We start from the raw sequence: 19440 nt of genomic DNA, 5'->3' as shown, positions 1-19440 counted from the left end.
TGTAGAGGTCTGTGCGTCCCTCCATGGATATGCCTCCCCAGACCATCACTGACCCACCACCGAATCGGTCATGCTGAACGATGGTGCAGGCAGCATAGCGTTCTCCTTGGCTTCTCCAGACCCTTTCACGTCTATCACAGGTGCTCATGGTGAACCTGCTCTCATCTGTGAAAAGCACGGGGCGCCAGTGGCGGACATGCCAATTCTGGTGTTCTATGGCAAATGCCAATTGAGCTCCGCGGTGCTGGGCAGTGAGTACAGGGCACATTACAGGACGTCGCGCCCTGAGGCCACCCTCATGAAGTCTGTTTCGGACTGTTTGGGCAGAAACATTCACACCAGTGGCCTGCTGCAGGTCATTTTGTAGGGCTCGGGCAGTGCTCAACCTGTTCCTCCTTGCACAAAGCAGCAGATATCGGTCCTGCTGATGGGTTGAGGACCGTCTACGGCCCTGTCCAGCTCTCCTAGAGTAACTGCCTGTCTCCTGGAATCTCCTCCATGTTCTGGAGATTGTGCTGGGAGACGCATCAAATCTCCTTGCAACGGCACGCGTGGATGTGCCATCCTGGCGGAGTTGGACAATCTGTGCAACTTCTGTAGGGTTAAGAAATCGCCTCATGCTCCCAGTCGTGATAATGACTCTAGCTAAAGCCAACACTAGTGGAAAACCAGTTCAAAAAGATCAAGAGGGAGAAACTTGAAATGGCCTCCACATGCAAAACCAGTCCTGTTTGGGGGTCGTCTCATTCTTGCCCCTCTAGTGCACCTGTTGATAATTCCATCAACACCAATGCAGCTGAAACTGATTAACAACCCCCTCTGCCACTTAACTGACCAAATCATTATCAGAAAAGTGCAATTGAATTCATGCCATACCCTGATAAAAAACCGTTCCTTTAATTTTTTTGAGCAGTGTATATATATATCGTCCTCCAGACGTCTACGTTCACATAATTCGCGTTATTCCTGTTGGTTCGTGTCTTAAATTTAAACATGCAGTTGCTGCTTTGGCTAAAGGAGGCGTCAGATCTGCTGGGCTGCTTCCTCTCCTGCTACAAGGCTCACATTTCACATATACGAGGCGTGGGCAGCACGTCGTCACGTAATCTAGTTTAAACTAGGTCCGATTCATGCAGATAAATATTAAAATTTACAATTCCCGTTTGTCCCTCCGGCAATGTGTGTCACAGTGATAGAAGGAGTGGCTCCGGGACGCCGGCAGCTTATCGGCACACTTGCAGCGGCCTCGCCTCTTCTGCGGAACACTCAGAGGGTCTGACACTTCATCTGAAACTTCTTCTGAAACTTTCTCTGAAACTTCCTCCAACTGAACCAAACGCTGGACATATAGGGGCACATAAGGACAGGACGCGCCAAAGGAAAGAGCGACAGTAAGTATCGCTCCGTCAGTGTGTCTGTTTTCATGTGACTGTACTGCGACTGTTTTTCACCGCAACTGTTGGTTTCCTTTTTTGTTCACATTATGAACCTTGACAGCATGTGAAGCAAACTACGTCTCTGAGTTTCTGGAGGGCAGTGAATGCAACATATGTATTTAGAAGTATCACAAAATGAATCAAATGTGTAATATCTACAGTTTGGGCTCAAGCAATGAGGAAGGGAACTAGAGGAAACGTATTTGTGTTTCAATGTAATCACATTTGCGGATTTAGTTGGTAAATATTCTATAACATAAATGGTTTCTGTAGGTAATCTTTACAGAAGACACAAGCGTTATTAACATTAATGATACATGTGAAGTGGGGGTCAGTGGAGAATATAAGTGTATATAAGAGAATGTAAGAACTTGTAGAACTTGGATATAGACACTTAATTAACAATAAACAATGTAGTTTGCATCATTGAGTTGACTAAAGAGGAGCATCAAGTATCACAGTGGATAGGAATGTTCAGATGTTCTGTTGCTTCACCTCACATAGTTTGCATGGTTTTATCTTAAACTTCCTCACATGACTCTATGAATCACTAACTAACTCACCCAGATAGAAGTAATTTCAACACAGGATGTCCTCTCCTCTCCTCTTTGTTTTGTTCTTCTGTTTTCACATTGCTGTCTGACATCGTGCTGTAGAAACTGTATTTACCCTATGACATTGCAATTCCGATCTTCTTGTACTCTACCTCAGGGTCTACGTATAAACAACAACAATAGTAGTGATAATACAACCTTCCTTTTCTATCTCTCTCTCTCTCTCTTTTCCCTCTTTCTATATAAAAAATGATCTCCAAAATATCCTACAACTGTATGTGCAATGTCATGTACAATGTTTGCTGTAAATGATGCTGCTGCTGCAAATCACACCCTGTGCCCACAGAAACAGTGTGTTGGGAGTGTGTGAGCCGTGTCATTGTTAGGGAGCTCTGCTGACACTGGTTTATATCTGCATTCTAGATGCGTCTCATCTCTATCAGATGTTTCGGGCTGATTGTGGTCTTTGGATTACTGCCCATACTCCTGTTTTATTCCTGGAACGCCTGGTCCGGTTCTGGAGTTGTCATCCGTCTGGGACAGCGCGGCTCCATACAGAAGCTCCTGGAGGAGAGAACCAAAGGCTTCGTCGGTGGCCATGACAACATCGCCTACCACGTAAACGAGGCTGTAGCAGGGTGTGTTACCGGTCAGGCAGACTTTGGTTGATCTATCTCCTCTTGAATCGCTTCTCAAATTTGAATGCCTCTGTTTTCCCTGCCACAGTCGCTTGGCACAGAATGCGTGTGTGTGCGAGGGCGATCCTGAGACCTTTCGCCTGCCGCTCGCCAATCTGCTCTTCCCACGAGTTTGGGCCCACAACCTCCACCTGTCGTTCCTGAGCTCCCATCCTGACCCTGAAGGGGTGAAGAGACACCGGGCTCAGGAATACAGCAGCTCTCAGAAGAGGTAAAGGACAGACAAACACACACACAGACACACACACACACGAGAGAGACAGATGAGACATATGACAGATAACATACATTCATCCTGCACCACCCTGGACTTTGACCCAGCTCAGTTACTCATTATGTCCCAACCTGCCTGCTTCGCTTCAGATTTTTTTTTTTCCACCACTGAGAGTTCAAATTTGCATTGGTTTTGAATGCATCTGGGCAGTGACCACATGCTTGTTCTTACACACACACACACACACACACACACCAGCATACTGTCATACCCAGGTTAATATACTACTATACAAACAGTAGCATAGTGTGTGTGTGTGACCTTAATTGATCTGTTCTCTTGATGGCTGTGGTGAGCGTCCTAATGTCCTAGTAACACTTTTGATTGAGCAAGCTGCAGTTTTCACCCTCAAGACACGTGTGTGTGTGTGTGCTGCCCACAATTTACTGAGCACTGTTCACTGAGCAACTCTTCAGTGTCGTTTATGGGGAAATTGTCGACCTTAGCTGTGTAGTGAGTTGACTCAGAGGCAGAAATGTAGGCGGTGTGGTTGGTGAGGAGCCTTACGTGTGTGTGGGTGTATGTGTGTGTGCGTGTGCGTGTGCATGTGCGTGTGCGTGTGCGTGTGTGTGTGATGTTTATTTAACGTAATCATTATTTAATCAAGTAAATGGCATTGACATCATCACGGCCTCACACTTACACACACTGTACGCGAATCGCTCACACACAGCATGATGGTGTCACACAGAGAGAGAGAGAGAGAGAGAGAGAGGAATGAGGCCAGCGGTGTGAGCACACACAAGCTGAGTGAAAGGCAAGAAGGTGCTGAGAGCAGAGAGAGGAGAGGTGAGAGAGGGGAAGAGTCTGAGGAAGGTATTGTATTCAAAAGACAATGTTGTTTTTCTCCGGCCACGTAGCCTAAATTTGCATTTCCTGATTGGCTCAGAGCCGTCTCGGACAAAGAGCTGTGCAGCAGCCGCAGCACCACAAACAACAGGGGCAGGACAAAAGCAAGGTCAACCTGAATTTAGTGGGTTTCTTTCTCTTTCTCTTTTCTTTTTGATTGCCTTCTGCCTCTCTGAACGGAAGTTGACAAGCGCTGTGTGTGTGTGTGTGTGAGGACATCAAAAGGGAAGCTGACACAATGTCACACACACACACACACACACACACACACACACACACACACAAAGGGGGGATAGGTGCAATGGGACTTTGCTATATGAAGTGTTTCCTGTCTGCTGTGGCTCTGCTGTGAAGGTCCTACACTCCTGCAGATGAGCTCATCGTAGCTGAAGCCAACAGTCCTCTGCAGTATCCGACCCAGGGCGTGCAGGTCCAACCCCTCAGGACCGCTATCATACCCGGTGAGACCGCAGCCGCCATTACCCATTCAAGGTAGTGTATCCTCCCTTGTGATGATATCTGATACTGAAGCTTGTGCTCCTATCATAGGTTTGGGTCTTAGAGAAGAGACAAGAGCCAATCACACGGTAAAATCTCACACACGCGCACACACACACACACACACACACACACACACGCACATTTCCTCTGTCTGAATGCTCCAAACCGTGCCTCCAGGTTCACCTGACAGCCACGCTGGGGACGTTTGATGTGGCGGCTACAGTAGACGCGGTGTCTGTGAAAGGAGACGGCGAGATGCACATGACGGTGTCGAGTCCAGACCTCGACGCTCTGAACCGCCAGCTGCAGTTCGTCACGTACACCAACACCGTGTTCAACCCCAAGACAGCGGATACAGGTGAGGCCCGACCCGGTGTGTGTCTGCGTGTGTCATGAGCTGAACTGCTGAGGGAGGAGACGTTCACAGACGTGGGACAGAGGAATCAGCTGATGTGTGTGATGCTGCCTTTGCTTCCCTGAGATCCGGAGGTGTATGGAATGTGCAGTAGTGTGCACACTGTACACACTGTTGTGATTTGTGCTCCTGTCTTGAATAATGTTGATGACTGCGCTGTAGTGAAAGCAAAGCTCTTGATGATTTCCTTAAATGCTCATGCTTTCATTCTCTGTTCCACAGTTCAGTTCTCCACAGAAGGACACCGCTCGTTCTTCACCATTAAAGTTGGACACGACCGCGTCCCCGAACTTTACAACTCTGGATCCCCAGGAGGTTTGTGGCCAGTCGCACTTCCACAAGTCTTTGATTTGTTTGATGCACAATACGAAGTGTGAGTGTGCTGATTGTGTTTGTTTCCACTCTAGAGTACAACATCAGTGCTCTTGTTACCATAGCCACCAAGACCTTCCTTCGTTATGACAAACTCAAAGATCTGATTGACAGCATCCGGAAGTACTACCCCACTGTCACCATAGTGATAGCAGATGACAACGAACACCCTAAAGCGGTGCCTGGGCCGTACATAGATCAGTACATCATGCCATTTAAGAAGGTAGAGACGTCTGAGCGTCAGAACATCTGACTGAGATACGACTGTCAAGTTGTCGCTGTGAGTTGATCACCTTTACCTCTGCAGGGTTGGTTTGCAGGAAGGAACCTGGCCGTGTCTCAGGTGATCACCAAGTACGTGCTGTGGGTGGACGACGACTTCATCTTCTCCTCAAACACCAAGCTGGAGAAGATGGTGGACATCCTTGAGAAGACCACCTTGGACTTGGTGAGAACAATCGGGCTTTAAGGGTTGGATTCATTCATTCATTAATGCATTCAGATTGTTTGACGTGTGAATTCTGATGATGTCCCAGGTTGGTGGCGCTGTGAGAGAGGTGACAGGTTACACTGCAACGTTTTGTCACACCATTTCCGTGGAGGCGGGAGGCGAGGACGGCAACTGCTTACACATCAGGCAAGGTCACCACCACAGCGTGGACGGGTTCCCCAGCTGCGTGGTCGCCGACGCAGTCATCAACTTCTTCATGGGGAGGACGGAGAAGGTGCGGCAGGCCGGCTTTAACCCCCGGTTGTCACGGCATGGTCATCTAGGTCAGTCTTCCCTGCCTGCATGCTGCTGTACCAACACTGCTCGCCTTTTTAGAACCTTAATCCAGCTTAAATGTCTTCCAACCCTGTAGAGTTCTTCATCGACGCACTGGGATCCCTCCACATTGGTTCCTGTAGCGACGTCATCGTAAACCACGCATCCAAAATCAAACTTCCCTGGAGTCAGACCAGTTCAGAAAAGGCCTACGAACACTTCCGCTACTCCTCAAAGAACACTGAGGGAGTCAATCCGGATGAAAACTTCTACTTTAGGAACCGATTCAAGTGCATGACCAGCAACTGAAGCCTGTGTGAGTCGGTGTGTGTGTGTGTGTGTGTGTGTGTGTGTGTGTGTGTGTGTGTGTGTTTGTGTGTGTGTGTGTGTGTGTGAGATCCAAGGCCGTCACTGTTGAGGTACTTAGTACTAGTACTTACTGAGACTGACCTTAGAATGACAATGACCCTAAAGGTGAGGGATCCTCTCCCACTGCTGTGTTTGCACTGAGATGAAGTTATTTGCACAGATTTTGTGAGCAGATTGTGATTCTTGAGCGCAGCAGAGACCAAAGTGCCTCATATTACCATCAGTATTTATTTTTCTACTCGATGCACAGAAGTAAAAAGCCATTTGTGAAAGATTAAACACTGTTTTGCAGTTTTTATACGCATGTGTTCACAGTCAGAGGAGAGAATTAGTCCACGCACTTGAGTTTCTGGCTCCCACGCATTTCAAACCCGCAGGATTTCAGGCCTGATGAAGACTTTGCGGGTCGAAACGTTGCTTTTATCAGTAATAATTCAAGAAACCTGTTGTGCAGACCACCTCTCTCTCTCTCTCTCCCTCTCTCCCTTTCTCTCTCTCTCTCTCTCTCTCTCTCCCTCTCTCCCTTTCTCTCTCTCTCTCTCTCTCTCTCTTAGCTGCTCTGTACTGGGTTGGTCCAGCACCTGATCCCATTGGGGTCAGTGCCTTTAAGTTGGTACGGTTCCTTCAATGGATGCACTCACTGAATGTGTCTTTAAAATGCTAAAAAGATCTTCTACTGAAATCCCCGATCCTATTACAGTATTTGTGGTAAAACATACAAATATAAAGGGTCAGGGTCTCTTAACCCGGGATGGTGAACCAGCTGACGGGCTGCTGTGCCACTTTCCACCACTAGATGGAAGCAAAAGATAGAAGCTGCTCGTCCACCGCTGTGCCAAATGGTTCACATGGCTTTAAGTCAAATATCAATATGATACATTTCAACAGAGGCACAGATGTGATTGTTGGAACCAATAATTTGATTTGATTGATGTTATATTGTAGTTTATATTACTTTGCTGTGATGTTGAATTGTTTGATTCTGTCTATGTTGAACTGAGAGTGTGTGAGGACAAAAATACAAATGTTTTCTTTTGCTGATGTGAGGGTCTGATAATTGTGCACATGTGTTTGTGTGTTGTTTACACTCCATTTTCCTCAAAGCATGTTCTTACGCATAAATCAAAGCTTTATCATTAAAGCACTCCTGACCTTCCTGTACGAGTGTGTAGTGTTACATTTGTGTGGCTGTGTGTGTAGTAGGTGTGTGTGTGTGTGTGTGCATGTTTGTAGCTCTGCCCGTGCAGTCTGGCTTAGTAAATGCTTGTCCTGAGCCTTGTGTACTGCGTTCTAATTGAAGTGGACTACTTCCTGCCAATTAGTGAAACACTCCTTGAGCTTTAAAGGGAAAACCCAGAGGGTGCAGTGTCTGGAGGCCTCTTTGAAATATGCACTGGAAAAAAATTAATAACTTGGCTATCCAACATCAAGCGGGCAAATAATGAGTTTTTGCTTTTTCCCTGGTTTTGAACTCACACTACATCGAGCTTTATCAGGTCAAGGTAGCAGGATTCTGATGAGGAGCTCTGGGAACAAAAGCTTTAGCTGCTGGACAGCAGGGGGCAGTGTGGTGATGGAGGCACAGGTAAATGTGGCTTTCACATCATTCCTGTGGACATAATTCAGTGTTTTTGACCATGTTTTGTGTAAAAGCGTCCTTTTAGTTTGATTGTCATGTGTCACAGTGTATTGTAGTAATATATGGTGATTAGATTGCTTCATGTTTGAGCTTCTAGGTGTGTCAGCTTGTGGGCCTGGAAGCAAACATTGAAGCCTTGCAGCGTCTCTCCATGTGACTGTTTGCTTGCTGCTTACTTAACAGACCACTGTGTTATCAGACGGCGCTGACACAGCTGCTCTGCACTCGCTCACTCAATACAAAGGCTTCTCTTCATTTCTCGCCAACACCTGATAAAAGGCTTCACATCCCCCTCCACAATACTGTATTAACCTCATAAACCAACCAACCAGAACACTGATATGATGTTGACCATCTCATAATTAACATGAAAGAACCCACATCTCTGTTATCTGAAGCTGGGACACAAACAGGTTTTGGAGATATATTTATTGCCACTAGATGGCAGTTTGCTAACAAATACAAAATATCTTGTGCAGTCTCTTTGGAGTTAAAGATCATTTTAAGGCAACATGAGCAAGGCATTAACAATTGCATGTTCAAGCACATATTCCAAAGGATATAAATATACAAAATATGTTCACAAAGTATTCAGTGCACTTCTATTTATCTCTGTATTGCAGTAGAGACTAAATAAATAACACCAACCTACACTTCCAGCATATATGACCATAAACAAAGAAACAGAACAAAGTTACACAAAAATAATTCATATCTGGTTCATACTTTGTACATTTCTATACTGATTACTGACCCATACATTTCTTGCTGTAACTATAAGATATTGATGCTTGATTGAACCCATTTGAGTCTGACAGGAAACCATTCTTCACCATAAGATGGTGACATTGTAAAGGGATGGCGGTTCTGTTTTATAACGTGGTGCTACAACAGGCTACTGCTTTGTGAAACGACATCGGAGCAGGACAAGATGTCTCTCTGTGACAGGACAGGCGAGGTCCTCATGTCCTCTTCATTCTCTCTCTTTCCTCCCACATGCTCGGTGGATGGTAGCACAGATCGTCGGCCTCACACCCAAACGGTGGTGGTGTTTTCTGGAGGTTTTTCCTATGAAACACACACACACACACACACATTTGTTTACGTGATCCTGAATGTACCGTCTTCCGTATCTGTAATATTTCGTCTGTGTTTCACCTTCTGTTGTTGAATTTCCATCACAGCATCGTGGACGGTGACGAAAATATGTTGAGGGTTCATGTAGTTCATCAGACCGCTGGCTGTGAGGATCTTTAGGACTCGCTCTGAGGGACGGGGAGGAAATACATTTTAAATAGCCTTCTTAGATGAAAACTAGTGTGATGAATGATTGACCTTGTGTCGTCTTACCGTTACAGTTTGACAAATACACGTGAAGTCCAAATTTCTGGCATTCGATACACATCTGCAAAAAAGCCAAAAGACGCATGAGGACGCATGAAGACAGACTGAGGGACACACAGACGTCCTGGCTGACCTCACTCACCTGTGTGAAGATTCTCGCTCCAGCTACGTCAACAAAGGTCACACTGCTGCAATCCATGAGCACCACCTGCACCTCATTCTCTGCTGTTTCTGTTTGAAACCATTTAAAATGAGAATGAATCTATTTCCTCCATTGTTTGAGCTTCATATTCGTCCCCTCAGAGCCCCGTGAGAGTCTCCGTTACTCACCAGATTTAAAGAATTCGTTCTCTGAAGAAAAGGAAGTGTTGGCGATGCCTCGTTCCTAAAGGACGATTGAGGAAAGAAAGAAACTCAAATGATTACTTTTAAGTTTAGCTGACCTCTTATGTATTAAACCCTTAAACTTTATGACCAAATCCCCATCTAGAGCCTCCTAATACTGAGGTCAGGATGTAACAAACTCGTGGTTTGAGTCGTCTTCTGCCGCCTCACCACGGTGCTGACCGCCGTCTCTCTCTCCCGCTTCTCTAGAGCTTTCCTGGCCTTCTCCCGGCTGCGGATCCTCTCTGGCGTCAGGCCCAGCAGCCGGCTCATCTCCTCCCTGAAGAAGCTGCGGTTGCCGTAGTAGATGGGCCCGTTGTAGGTCAGGATCTTCACACCGGGAACCTCGTAGCACTGAGAGGAGCACAGGATAAACCAAACTAAACCTGCTGCTCTACTCCATCTGGGAATCAGCTTCTAGTTTGTGTGCTTCTCTCCTCTCACCTTGCTGTGGTTCTCCACAGGTCTGTAGATCTCTGTGTTGCTGGCCCGTCCAAGCACCGTGCAGCCCGCCCTGTCAATCCATTGTTAGGATATTAATCGCTATACAAGAATATAAAATAGGATAAGAATGTGCACAGAAATAGGCCGGCTGCCCTTCGTCTGGGAGACTGATAGGTTCTCTCCAGAGATTTATAACTCTCAAAACACTTAACACAACAATCTCTTTGTTTTGAATGAGTGTCACGACCCCGATTCATGTTTAAAATAGAGATTTGGCAAAAGCTTCATGCTGAGCGAATGGAGACTGTACCTTTGTGTGCGGCAGATAACGGTCATCATAGAGAACACCACCCCGATGGCCAGGCCCAGGTCCACGTTGAGGACCACCACAGACAGCCAGGTCACCACCCAGACCACCTGCACAAAGAGGCGCGAGGCCATCGGGGGTTATTTTCATGTCAGGATACAACAATTAACAATGGAACAATGAAAATAACACTTAATTCCTGCCAGACAATGAGAGCTGAGTTGAAGGATAAACAGTGATTTGCAGTGTCAGCAGTATTGAGCTGACCAACAGAGGTGTGTGTGAAATCACTGGAAAACCCAATTAGCTGAGCTTCATGGATGAGCTTCTAACCCGGAGGTAACCAGGGAACTCATTAACCATCTTTCCTCCTCTTTCATCCTCCTGTGGCTTATTTAGACATCACTTTGCAGAACACGCTCCAAAACAAGGTCTTACGCAATATCAACCGATGCCACTTACAAAGTCGATCTTGCTGATTCTCCAGAGTTCAGGTAAGTCCTGGAACTGCAGGAACATCTGCCTGAGGCTGGTGACGTTGATGCATGCCAGCACGGCCTGGGGAGAGGGATGGAGAATGGCGTCAGGTTGCTTTGCTTCTCTCGCCGTCCTGCCCTTATAAGCACAGACGCCCGTATAAACACACCTTTGGCAGGAAGTAGAACAGCGGTCCAATCAGCAGCAGGACAATCAGAACCACCAGACTAGTGAACACACCGGAGAGCTGCAGTAACACAAGCAGAAAACAGGCGGCGATTACTGACTGACAACTGATGAGGAGGAGGAGGATGATGATGATGATGATGATGATGATGCGTGCCGTACCTGTGTGTATCCTCCAGCGCTCTCAAGTATATTGGTTGTAGCCAGAGTGGCCGAGCTCGGGAAGCAGGTGAAGAAAGAGGACACGGTGTTGGAGATCCCATGAGCCAGCAACTCCTGTGATCAACCACCGCACAAAGAGTGAGCAGACAGGCAGGAAGTCTGAGGTCTCAGCCAGCAGACGGAGCAACGTTCCCTATCTTTACCTGGTTGGGATGGATGGAGTATCCGTGTTTATCGGCATAGATCATTGCCAGCGAGACCGACACTGCGTAACCCACAAACGTTATGGCAACCGTGTCTCCCACAATGTCGGGGAAAGTGTGCAAGGCCGGCATCTTCGGACTCGGGAACCTGAGGACGAGAGAGTCACGAGTCAGACAAGACAAAGAGCTCAAGGAGATCAGTTCAGATATGTTTTAAAAAGTTTAATTACCCAGCAGGGATGTGGCCAACGATTGCAATGTTGTAAGTGGAGTCCAGCGATGAAGCATAAGCCACTCCTGTCGCTATGATCACCTGAAGAATGAAGCATCACATGATCAACCATCACATCAACCTGCAAATGACTGAATACGAGCAAACCTTCAACACTTCATCTATTGGAATATGAGCCAGACTCACTGTGAGGATCTCCACAGGTATCGGTGTGCGCAGGCGCTGCCGGTAACGCATGTTGATCTCCTTAACTGGCACCAGGGCGGCCAAACACACCAGGGAGATCAGCAGCTCCGCCGTGTTGGTGTAAGGGAGGTTCTCCAACACAGACGCCAGAGTCTGAGAACACAAATCCAGTAAGCGCCCACCCGGAGAAAAAAGCTCCAGATCTAGTCATGAATCTGTGTTTACCTTGAAAAGGGAGAAAGCCCCAGTGTGGCGAGGGAGACGCAGCCCCAGCATGCTTTGCAGTTGAGAAATGGTAACATGGAAGGCAGCGGCACTGGTGAAGGCCTTAACGATTGGCTCGGACAGATAGGTGGAGAGGAACCCCAGCTGAAGACTAAACATGCAGAGCTGAGGCAGAAGAGATTCACACGTGAACTCATGTGTCGTGTCAGGGAATCAGATCTGATCGTCTTAACACACAGCAGAATGTGAGCCAGGCACTGCCATGCCAGGCCAAGTGCTGTTTACCATGATGATTCCTGAGAGGAGCGCAACAGCTGAGGCCACGCCGATCCTCTGCGCCTCAAAGTCAGCCGCTTCAGGAGAACTGGAGTTCATCTCCAGAGGAGTCGGAACCAGCTGCTCCACCACAGAGCCGGTCATCAGACTCACCACAGCAAACGTACCTGAACAAAGTCAGAAAACACTGAGGTGAGGAGAAATGAGCTGAATGTGTAACAACATGTACAACAACACAGCTCCACCACATCAAAGCAGCTCCATGTGCTGATTGGAATGATGTTTACTGTCATGATCAATAAGCTAAAGCTGTGATCTGGACGAGTCTTACCTGTGGAAACATGGCGACCTGTGCCAAACATCATGTAGAGAACCACAGGGAAGAAGGAGGTGTAGAGACCGAATATGGGAGCAACAGATGTGAGTAAAGCAAAGGCCATGCCTGTATGTGTGTGTGTGTGTGAGAGGGGGGAATTAAGAAAGATAATTTATCAATAAATTCATACTGTACATCCACAATGTAACATCTTTACTTGAAAAACATTTGTGTTTAAAGTGACAAACACTCAAACCACAACAGTAGATTACATATTTACAATGTGTGCACTTTTTACAGTTATTAGATTTAAATTTTTACTTTAAAAAGCGTACAGTTACAAAAGACATCACACAACAAAACATGAGCAGAAAAAGAAAGAAAGGGGGATTTTTTTAAATAAAATAAACGGCTTATAAAAGTACACATTTTAAAATTCAGTTTTATAAAATGTCAAGAAAAACTATTTAGTAATGAATGTAATTTAATTTAATAATAATAATAATAATAGATAAATTACAATAGATACATTTGCATCGTTTCTTAAAATGGCGATTATTGAACACTGAACTAATAATAATAATAATAATAATAATAATAATAATAAAAATATAATAATAATATAATAATAATAACAATATTAATAATATACACGCATACATTGCTACATATAATAATGCATTTAAAATGTATTGTAATTAAATTTAACGTCATTAAATGATCGCGTAAATTGTACAAACACGTTTTCCTTTTTGTTTATCGGATTCTACCAAACTCTACTTTCCTCTTGAAGACGCGTTCACGTACCTTGCGGAATGTGAAGTATCCCCACTGTCAGTCCCGCTACGGTGTCTCCTAAGATCCACTTCTTGAGCCTGTAGCGCGGCAGCCAGCTGAACACGGGGACCCTCTCCCGGAGCAGGTGGAGCCAGGCTCTCCGCGAACACCTGCACCTCCCGGCCAGCTTCTCCCGCAGACGCAGGCTCCCGCCGGCGTCATCCTCGGAGCCGTAGGCCTGCTTGAAGCGGTCCTCCGTGTAGATGTTCCTGTACACGGCCACATTAGCGCTCATATTGTCCCCGGTGGGTGGAGAGTTTAGTCTGCTTGTAGTCTATTGCTTTACATATATACCAAACTCTGCCCTGACATCAGGAGCCATTGCATTTTCCTGTCAGGGGCTTCTTAGCCAATGACCGGGCTCAAACCATTTTTTGTTACAATGTTGGCCAACTTTTTCCACATCCTTGTCTCGCCACAGAAAGGTGTGCTGCTGCTCCAGGTTTTATGTTGATGGATGTCTTCATAAATCCTCAGGGTCCTACTGCTAAAAGAATTGAAAGAAAGTAATGTCACTCACACACTCTGCCTCACACACACACACACAGGCACACACACTCTCTCACACACACAGAGCCCTGAAGATCCTCCCTTATGGCCAGCCTCCAGAGAGCTACAGGGGAGGTACAATTAAGTCACACAATGTATAGCACTGTGAAACGCCTACAGGGATCAAAGTGGCATTGTTGGTGGATTCTGAGGTGTAACCCCAAACCATATCTGTTAGCGAGGAGTTCATTTCCGAGAGGGATGGATGTCTGTCTTGGGAGGGCGTTTAAAGTGTGTAGCCACCAGGAAAGAGTCTGGTGCCCATGAGACCCCTTTGTAACTCGATCACACATGGCCGCCTGGTTCATGGATCAAACCACACCTTGACTCCGATCGGGGGGCCGTGTGTGATGAGCGAGATGTTGTTCTTTGTCGGAGACAGGATGCATACAAGATGGAACAGGTCAAATGGGATCTGTGTGACATAATGTGGCAGTAAAGGTATCAGACGGGGTTCAAACTGGTTGATGACTGGGTGTAATGCAGATTTCTTTGCGTGCATTAAGATCTCAAGTAATAAAGTAAAACCCTTAAATGAAGCAGAAGGAAATCACTCCTTCAGATCTCTGGTGTAAACCCTATTCTGGGCCCTGGTGAATGAACCTCTCCCCTTTCGCTGTGAAAGAAATCGGGCTACGTGAAGAAACGCAGGCAGTGCCACCGTTTTCCATTGTCGCTCCAGGCAACACCCATGCATTTGGTCTTCAATGGACCCCAAACTTTGTCTACAAGAGCAAAAACAAAAAGGAAAAGATGCAATCAGTGACTTGACTTACATCGGTGCGGCAGCAAAGAGGACCGAGCGTTGGCGGCCTGTGTTGCTGTGCACAGATTCAGTCAAAGTGCAGCTGAGCAGCAATGCAGATGTGTTATTAGCTGGAGTAATACAGGTAAAGGGGCGTGGCTTGATGTAATGGACTGTCTTGTTGCCTATCAGTTACATTTACTGGTACTGTACTGCCCGTTAGTCTAATCTTGACTAATATCTTCATGTTGTCGATCCCAAACTTGAAGAAGGAAAAAATAACAATAATACCGGGCATTCTGCACATGCCGTTGTTATTTCCTCGGCTGGTGCTGGGCGCTGGATGGGTGCCCTGCTGAAGTGTGATGTGTCTCCGTCTGCCTTGTGTTTTCTATTAATGAAGTAAACAGATATGCATAGACAGAGGTGTTTTTGTTATGTTCCTAGAATTCTCCTCGGTTGTGGAGAGGAGATGCAGTGATACAAGTGACTTCCTCCAAATGCCAGGAATGTGGGCCATTGTGTTGATCAGCTCCAGAGGATTTATGAACATACTGATGGCGTGGTGTGTCTGCAGGCTGTTTAAACAAGATATTAATCAGTGGTAAAAAGGAACAATGCGTTGAATGGAAAAGGATATGGAGTGTTAACCCCACGCTAGACCAAGACCCCTACTGCAGAACAGTCAGACACAGACACCGACACAGACGGGTCTTTATGAATTTAAACAAAGACGATGTGAATACCTGAGTGGCACAGAAAGCTCGCCGTCGTGTTGGTTCAGACAATCTAATCCAATTTGGAATCTTGAAATATGCAGTCGATTGTTAAGATGGCTTAAAAACAGGATATCAACACCCTGCTGTGGACACAAAATGTGTCAAGTGATACGGCCGGCTTTGCTTGACAAATGTGAGGTCACACTCCCTTCACCACAACATCGCTTCAGCTGTTCAAATAGGTGAACATGCAGTAGGTAGAAAGTAGAAAGGAGTCCTGATAAGACATTTAACAGTGGCGCCTTGGTGGTTGCTGGTGTGCTCCATTTTCTCAGAAGACAAGCAGTTAAAACATTTATGCAGAGTTGTGAGTTTTGTCAAAACTTCCGTCACCATCTGTGGTTGTGTTTGGCAGCAGATCTCATGACTCCATTTTGTTTGTTGCGTTAATATTAATCACACTATGAAAACATCTCCTCTCAGCCTGTCTCCTTCACGCTGAGTGTGTGTTCTGATCCTACAGAGTCTCTCTATTATTCTCATCCAGGGAGAGGCTCCAGTCATTTTGCAGGCTATAGTTCCTCCCATTGTTCTTTATCTGCTTTATGGGATGCTTGTCCCGACCCCCCATGGCATGTGCTTTGGAAATGACCTTGTCTATGAGGCTGTGTGCTGGCAGCCAAGCCTCTGTGTGTGTGTGTGTGTGTGTGTGTGTGTGTGTGTGTGTGTGTGTGTGTGTGTGTGTGTGTGGGTGTGTGGGTGTGTGTCCGTCTCCTTACCTCTCCCATCCCTTTCCGTTTGCGGCTCCTCTCCATCCATTAGCGCCTCATCTCTCACTGTCCATGAATTTACAATGTTTTGGAGCGATGAATCATTTCTCTCTGAAGAATTCTTCCTGTAGGTTCATGGATTTGTTGTAATGTGTCACTCACACTGTTCCAGGGTTCCTGCAGACGTTAAGAGCTGAGCACAATTCAGGGATTTGTCTAAGAGCCCTTTGATGTACTTTCAAAAGTGTATAGTTTATGGTAGTTTGTTGTGTTCCATTATTCAGGAAAAACAATAATCAAAGAAAGATCTCATTCTTTTTAGCATTTCAGGACCTTTGCTCCACCTAGTCTTCATTTCTTGACTGTAATTAACCATGTCATGATATGATATGATATATCATCTCAGGATAGTAGATGATAATTTAATAGCTTTTTTGTGAAAAGTATGCAGAGAATTTCCCTCAGTTGTTCTGATATTTACAGCGGAGGCCATGACCACAAAGCTCAGCTGCTTTTTTAATTGTAAATTCCATCTGAAACAGTAATTAACCTTGCTTGAGTTCTGCATGAGTTGCTGAATTCCTGTTGCAGTGTTCAGCGGTGATGAACATCTCCTGACCTTCACCACACCTACACCACTCCTGTCCATTTATCAAACATCTGCGTCATCCATCTCCTGTGCGGGTGAGGCAGCACCCGCCTACGTCTACATTGTGTGTTCGTCTGCACTAACGATGCATCCTTCATAATTATGTTCTAGGTTCTCATGGCGACAAAGATGATGAATTAATAACTTAATGTATTTGAACCTGGGGGAAGACATGATCATACTACCGCTTCCACTTGATTAAGCAGTGGGTGGATTGTGTCATTGTTTGGTCTGGCCCTGATAAAGGAAGTGTACTGTAAAGTGTGTGCTGTCTTCAGCTCTTCCATGTTGGAGAGTATCAGGACCAAAAACAGACTCTAAAAAAAGCCGAAGGAGCCTGTCTATCATCTGAGGAGAACAAAAGGTTAGACCTGGAGTCCCATCTGACCTTCCCTTCCTGGCTGCTCATCACTGTCCTGCTCATCCCGTGTCAGGATATGGTGCCACAGATTAAAAACACTATTGTGTTTAGTCTCATAGCAACCAATAACAATTTTTGCTGGTTTAATTTGGATAATAATAGAAATATAATTGACTCCAGCAGTTCTGGGGCTGTTGTGACCCACAGAGGGCCCAGTTTGACTGAGGAGCCTCATTGTGGGTTGTGTCACTTCCTAGTCTGTGCCAAAGCATTGTGCGGCTCAAGTACACAACGGCGACACAACCTTGAACCTCATTGTGAGAGCCGCTGCTGCATTGTCTGCCATCAACACTAGATTCACTTTCAACTGTAGATAATTTGTGAAGCCTTCAGGCACCACCCTATGGTAAATTCCCTCATTACTGTCTCCATTAGAGAAGAACGAAAAGACCCAATAAACATAACATACCACATTGCCTAAAGGAGTTTGATCTGGAAAGGTATGAAGTCCTGGATCATCATGAAAGATGCACATTTCTTTGAAGTACGCACACACAACCAAATATGTAAACCATGTTACATAAGCTACAACCGAAGCAGCCATAGCCGGGAGGGAGAAGGGGATGGGATTTTGAGTTGATCCACTTTGTGACGTTGTTGTGCATGAGACTTGGCTGGAGTGTGTCCTTGAGAATCACCAGTGCAGCCAGGCTCACCTCACCTAAAGGTCGGGGCAGAGAAACTGTGCTCACTGTCCAAAATGTCCGCAAAACAACTTGTAGCAGGTGGAATCGTGTTATTCGCGATGTTGTGTGATGTGGAACAATGTTGCCACTATAATGGAAAACTATCCTGATTGGCCCCTGCACCTGATGACTCTCTGGGGATACTGTTTATTAATACAACGTAGTATTTTCCTGCAAAGAATAAAACAACAAAGGGACAGAGTACACTCAGGGACTCATTTAGAAATATGCTCATGTTTCCCCTTTAAGTCCCTGCAGGCACACATAGCCCACGAGGGCCATAGAAATCTGGCTTGGCTTGGCTCTGCCCCAGCACCTTCATTGATGTGGCCAGGTTCCGACTGTAAGTATAAGGAAGTGCCTCAAAGTGCTGCTGCATCAGCAGTCACCCTGTGCAGCACGTACCAGGCTGAGTGCAGCAGGGTGGAGGGCAAAGAGACGTGGACCCTGAACCGTGCTGCCAGACTGCATTCTGCCACAATTACACACAAGATCTGTCGCCAGACATCAAGAGGGCAAGAACTGAGTGTTCTGGTGCTTCACATGGTGATATGAGCAGTTTCAGTATTTTATGATGTTCCTGGAGGAAGTGCCATGTGTCACCGTCCTCTCCTCTCCCTCCTGCCTCCCTTTACCTCTCCATCACCTTTCCCTTGCTCCCAGCCTTCACCCTGGACCTAGTCAGCACAGCATCAAAGGGCCGTGGCTCCGGCTGGGTGGCCACTGGCTTCTCATTTCCTCCCATGCTCTCCAGCCATTCAGTGGTGGCGTGCTCCGTCAGGGCTGAGCAGACCCCAGGGAGTCCACCAGAAGCCTCCACTAGGCGCTCACCGCCGCTTCCTGCTCATTTAAGAGAGCCCTCAGAATGGAGCACCATTGTCCTGGCTGTTATCTGATGGCCCCACTCAACAGGCAGACAAAGCCCAGAGCCTGGGGGCTCCCCCGCCTCGCTGGCTGTGAGGAGGCTCTCTACTTTTTTTTTTTTTTTGGTTGCAATCTGTCAGTGGTTCACGAGAGGAGTTCTACAAACACTGATAGATGCACAAAAGTCCTTCCCTTATATTGTGCATACACAGAAACGTTATACTGGGCCACACAAACAAACTCGATCCAGTCATGTCTCGCTATTATTAAGTACATTTTACTGGTGAATGGCTGGCTCACTGACTGACTGGTGATGGAGGAGGTCACCTACCAAGCTTCACCTGTGAGAGTGAGAGGAGGGAGTTGGGTGCTCGTGCATTTATGAGCAAAGAACAGAAGAGAAAGCTGAGTTCAGAACAATATGTTTCAATCTGGAGGATTCATTCTCTTAGATTACAAACCAGCAAACATTGAGAGATTTTTGTACTTTAATTACAGTTTCAGCAGGCCTCTTTATCTGAGTTAGTACAAACACAACATGCAGAATGACATAGACAGATTACGAGTACAAACAATACAAACACA

General features: G+C 46.2%; 2 protein-coding genes across 2 annotated transcripts; one reads left to right on the top strand and one right to left on the bottom strand.

Annotated features, from left to right (window-relative positions):
* Nucleotides 1–1104: 1104 nt before the first annotated feature.
* On the top strand, nucleotides 1105–7395 carry LOC142989984 (beta-1,4 N-acetylgalactosaminyltransferase 1-like). Its single transcript, XM_076139676.1, has 11 exons — nucleotides 1105–1391; nucleotides 2414–2628; nucleotides 2717–2899; nucleotides 4166–4272; nucleotides 4361–4398; nucleotides 4490–4670; nucleotides 4950–5042; nucleotides 5135–5322; nucleotides 5407–5547; nucleotides 5636–5873; nucleotides 5963–7395. The coding sequence occupies exons 2-11, from the start codon at nucleotides 2414–2416 to the stop codon at nucleotides 6172–6174; spliced, it is 1596 nt and encodes a 531-aa protein (XP_075995791.1). The 5' UTR covers nucleotides 1105–1391; the 3' UTR covers nucleotides 6175–7395.
* A 900-nt stretch (nucleotides 7396–8295) lies between these two features.
* slc26a10 (solute carrier family 26 member 10) lies at nucleotides 8296–14037 on the bottom strand. The gene is made up of 18 exons (XM_076139675.1): nucleotides 13423–14037; nucleotides 12631–12741; nucleotides 12309–12466; nucleotides 12024–12188; nucleotides 11799–11951; nucleotides 11611–11693; nucleotides 11381–11528; nucleotides 11178–11291; nucleotides 10999–11076; nucleotides 10815–10910; nucleotides 10356–10462; nucleotides 10046–10115; nucleotides 9773–9955; nucleotides 9548–9602; nucleotides 9360–9448; nucleotides 9224–9278; nucleotides 9032–9138; nucleotides 8296–8941 (listed from the first exon to the last, which is right to left on the bottom strand). Exons 1-18 carry the CDS (start codon nucleotides 13685–13687, stop codon nucleotides 8903–8905), a joined length of 2076 nt encoding a protein of 691 aa, XP_075995790.1. The 5' UTR covers nucleotides 13688–14037; the 3' UTR covers nucleotides 8296–8902.
* Nucleotides 14038–19440: the final 5403 nt, after the last annotated feature.

Source organism: Genypterus blacodes, unplaced genomic scaffold (genome assembly GCF_046128005.1).
Source record: "Genypterus blacodes isolate CSIRO-AG114 ecotype Tasmania unplaced genomic scaffold, CSIRO-AGI_Gbla_v1 ptg000440l_1, whole genome shotgun sequence".
Taxonomy (NCBI): domain Eukaryota; kingdom Metazoa; phylum Chordata; class Actinopteri; order Ophidiiformes; family Ophidiidae; genus Genypterus; species Genypterus blacodes.
This window is presented reverse-complemented; position numbering and strand designations above follow the sequence as displayed.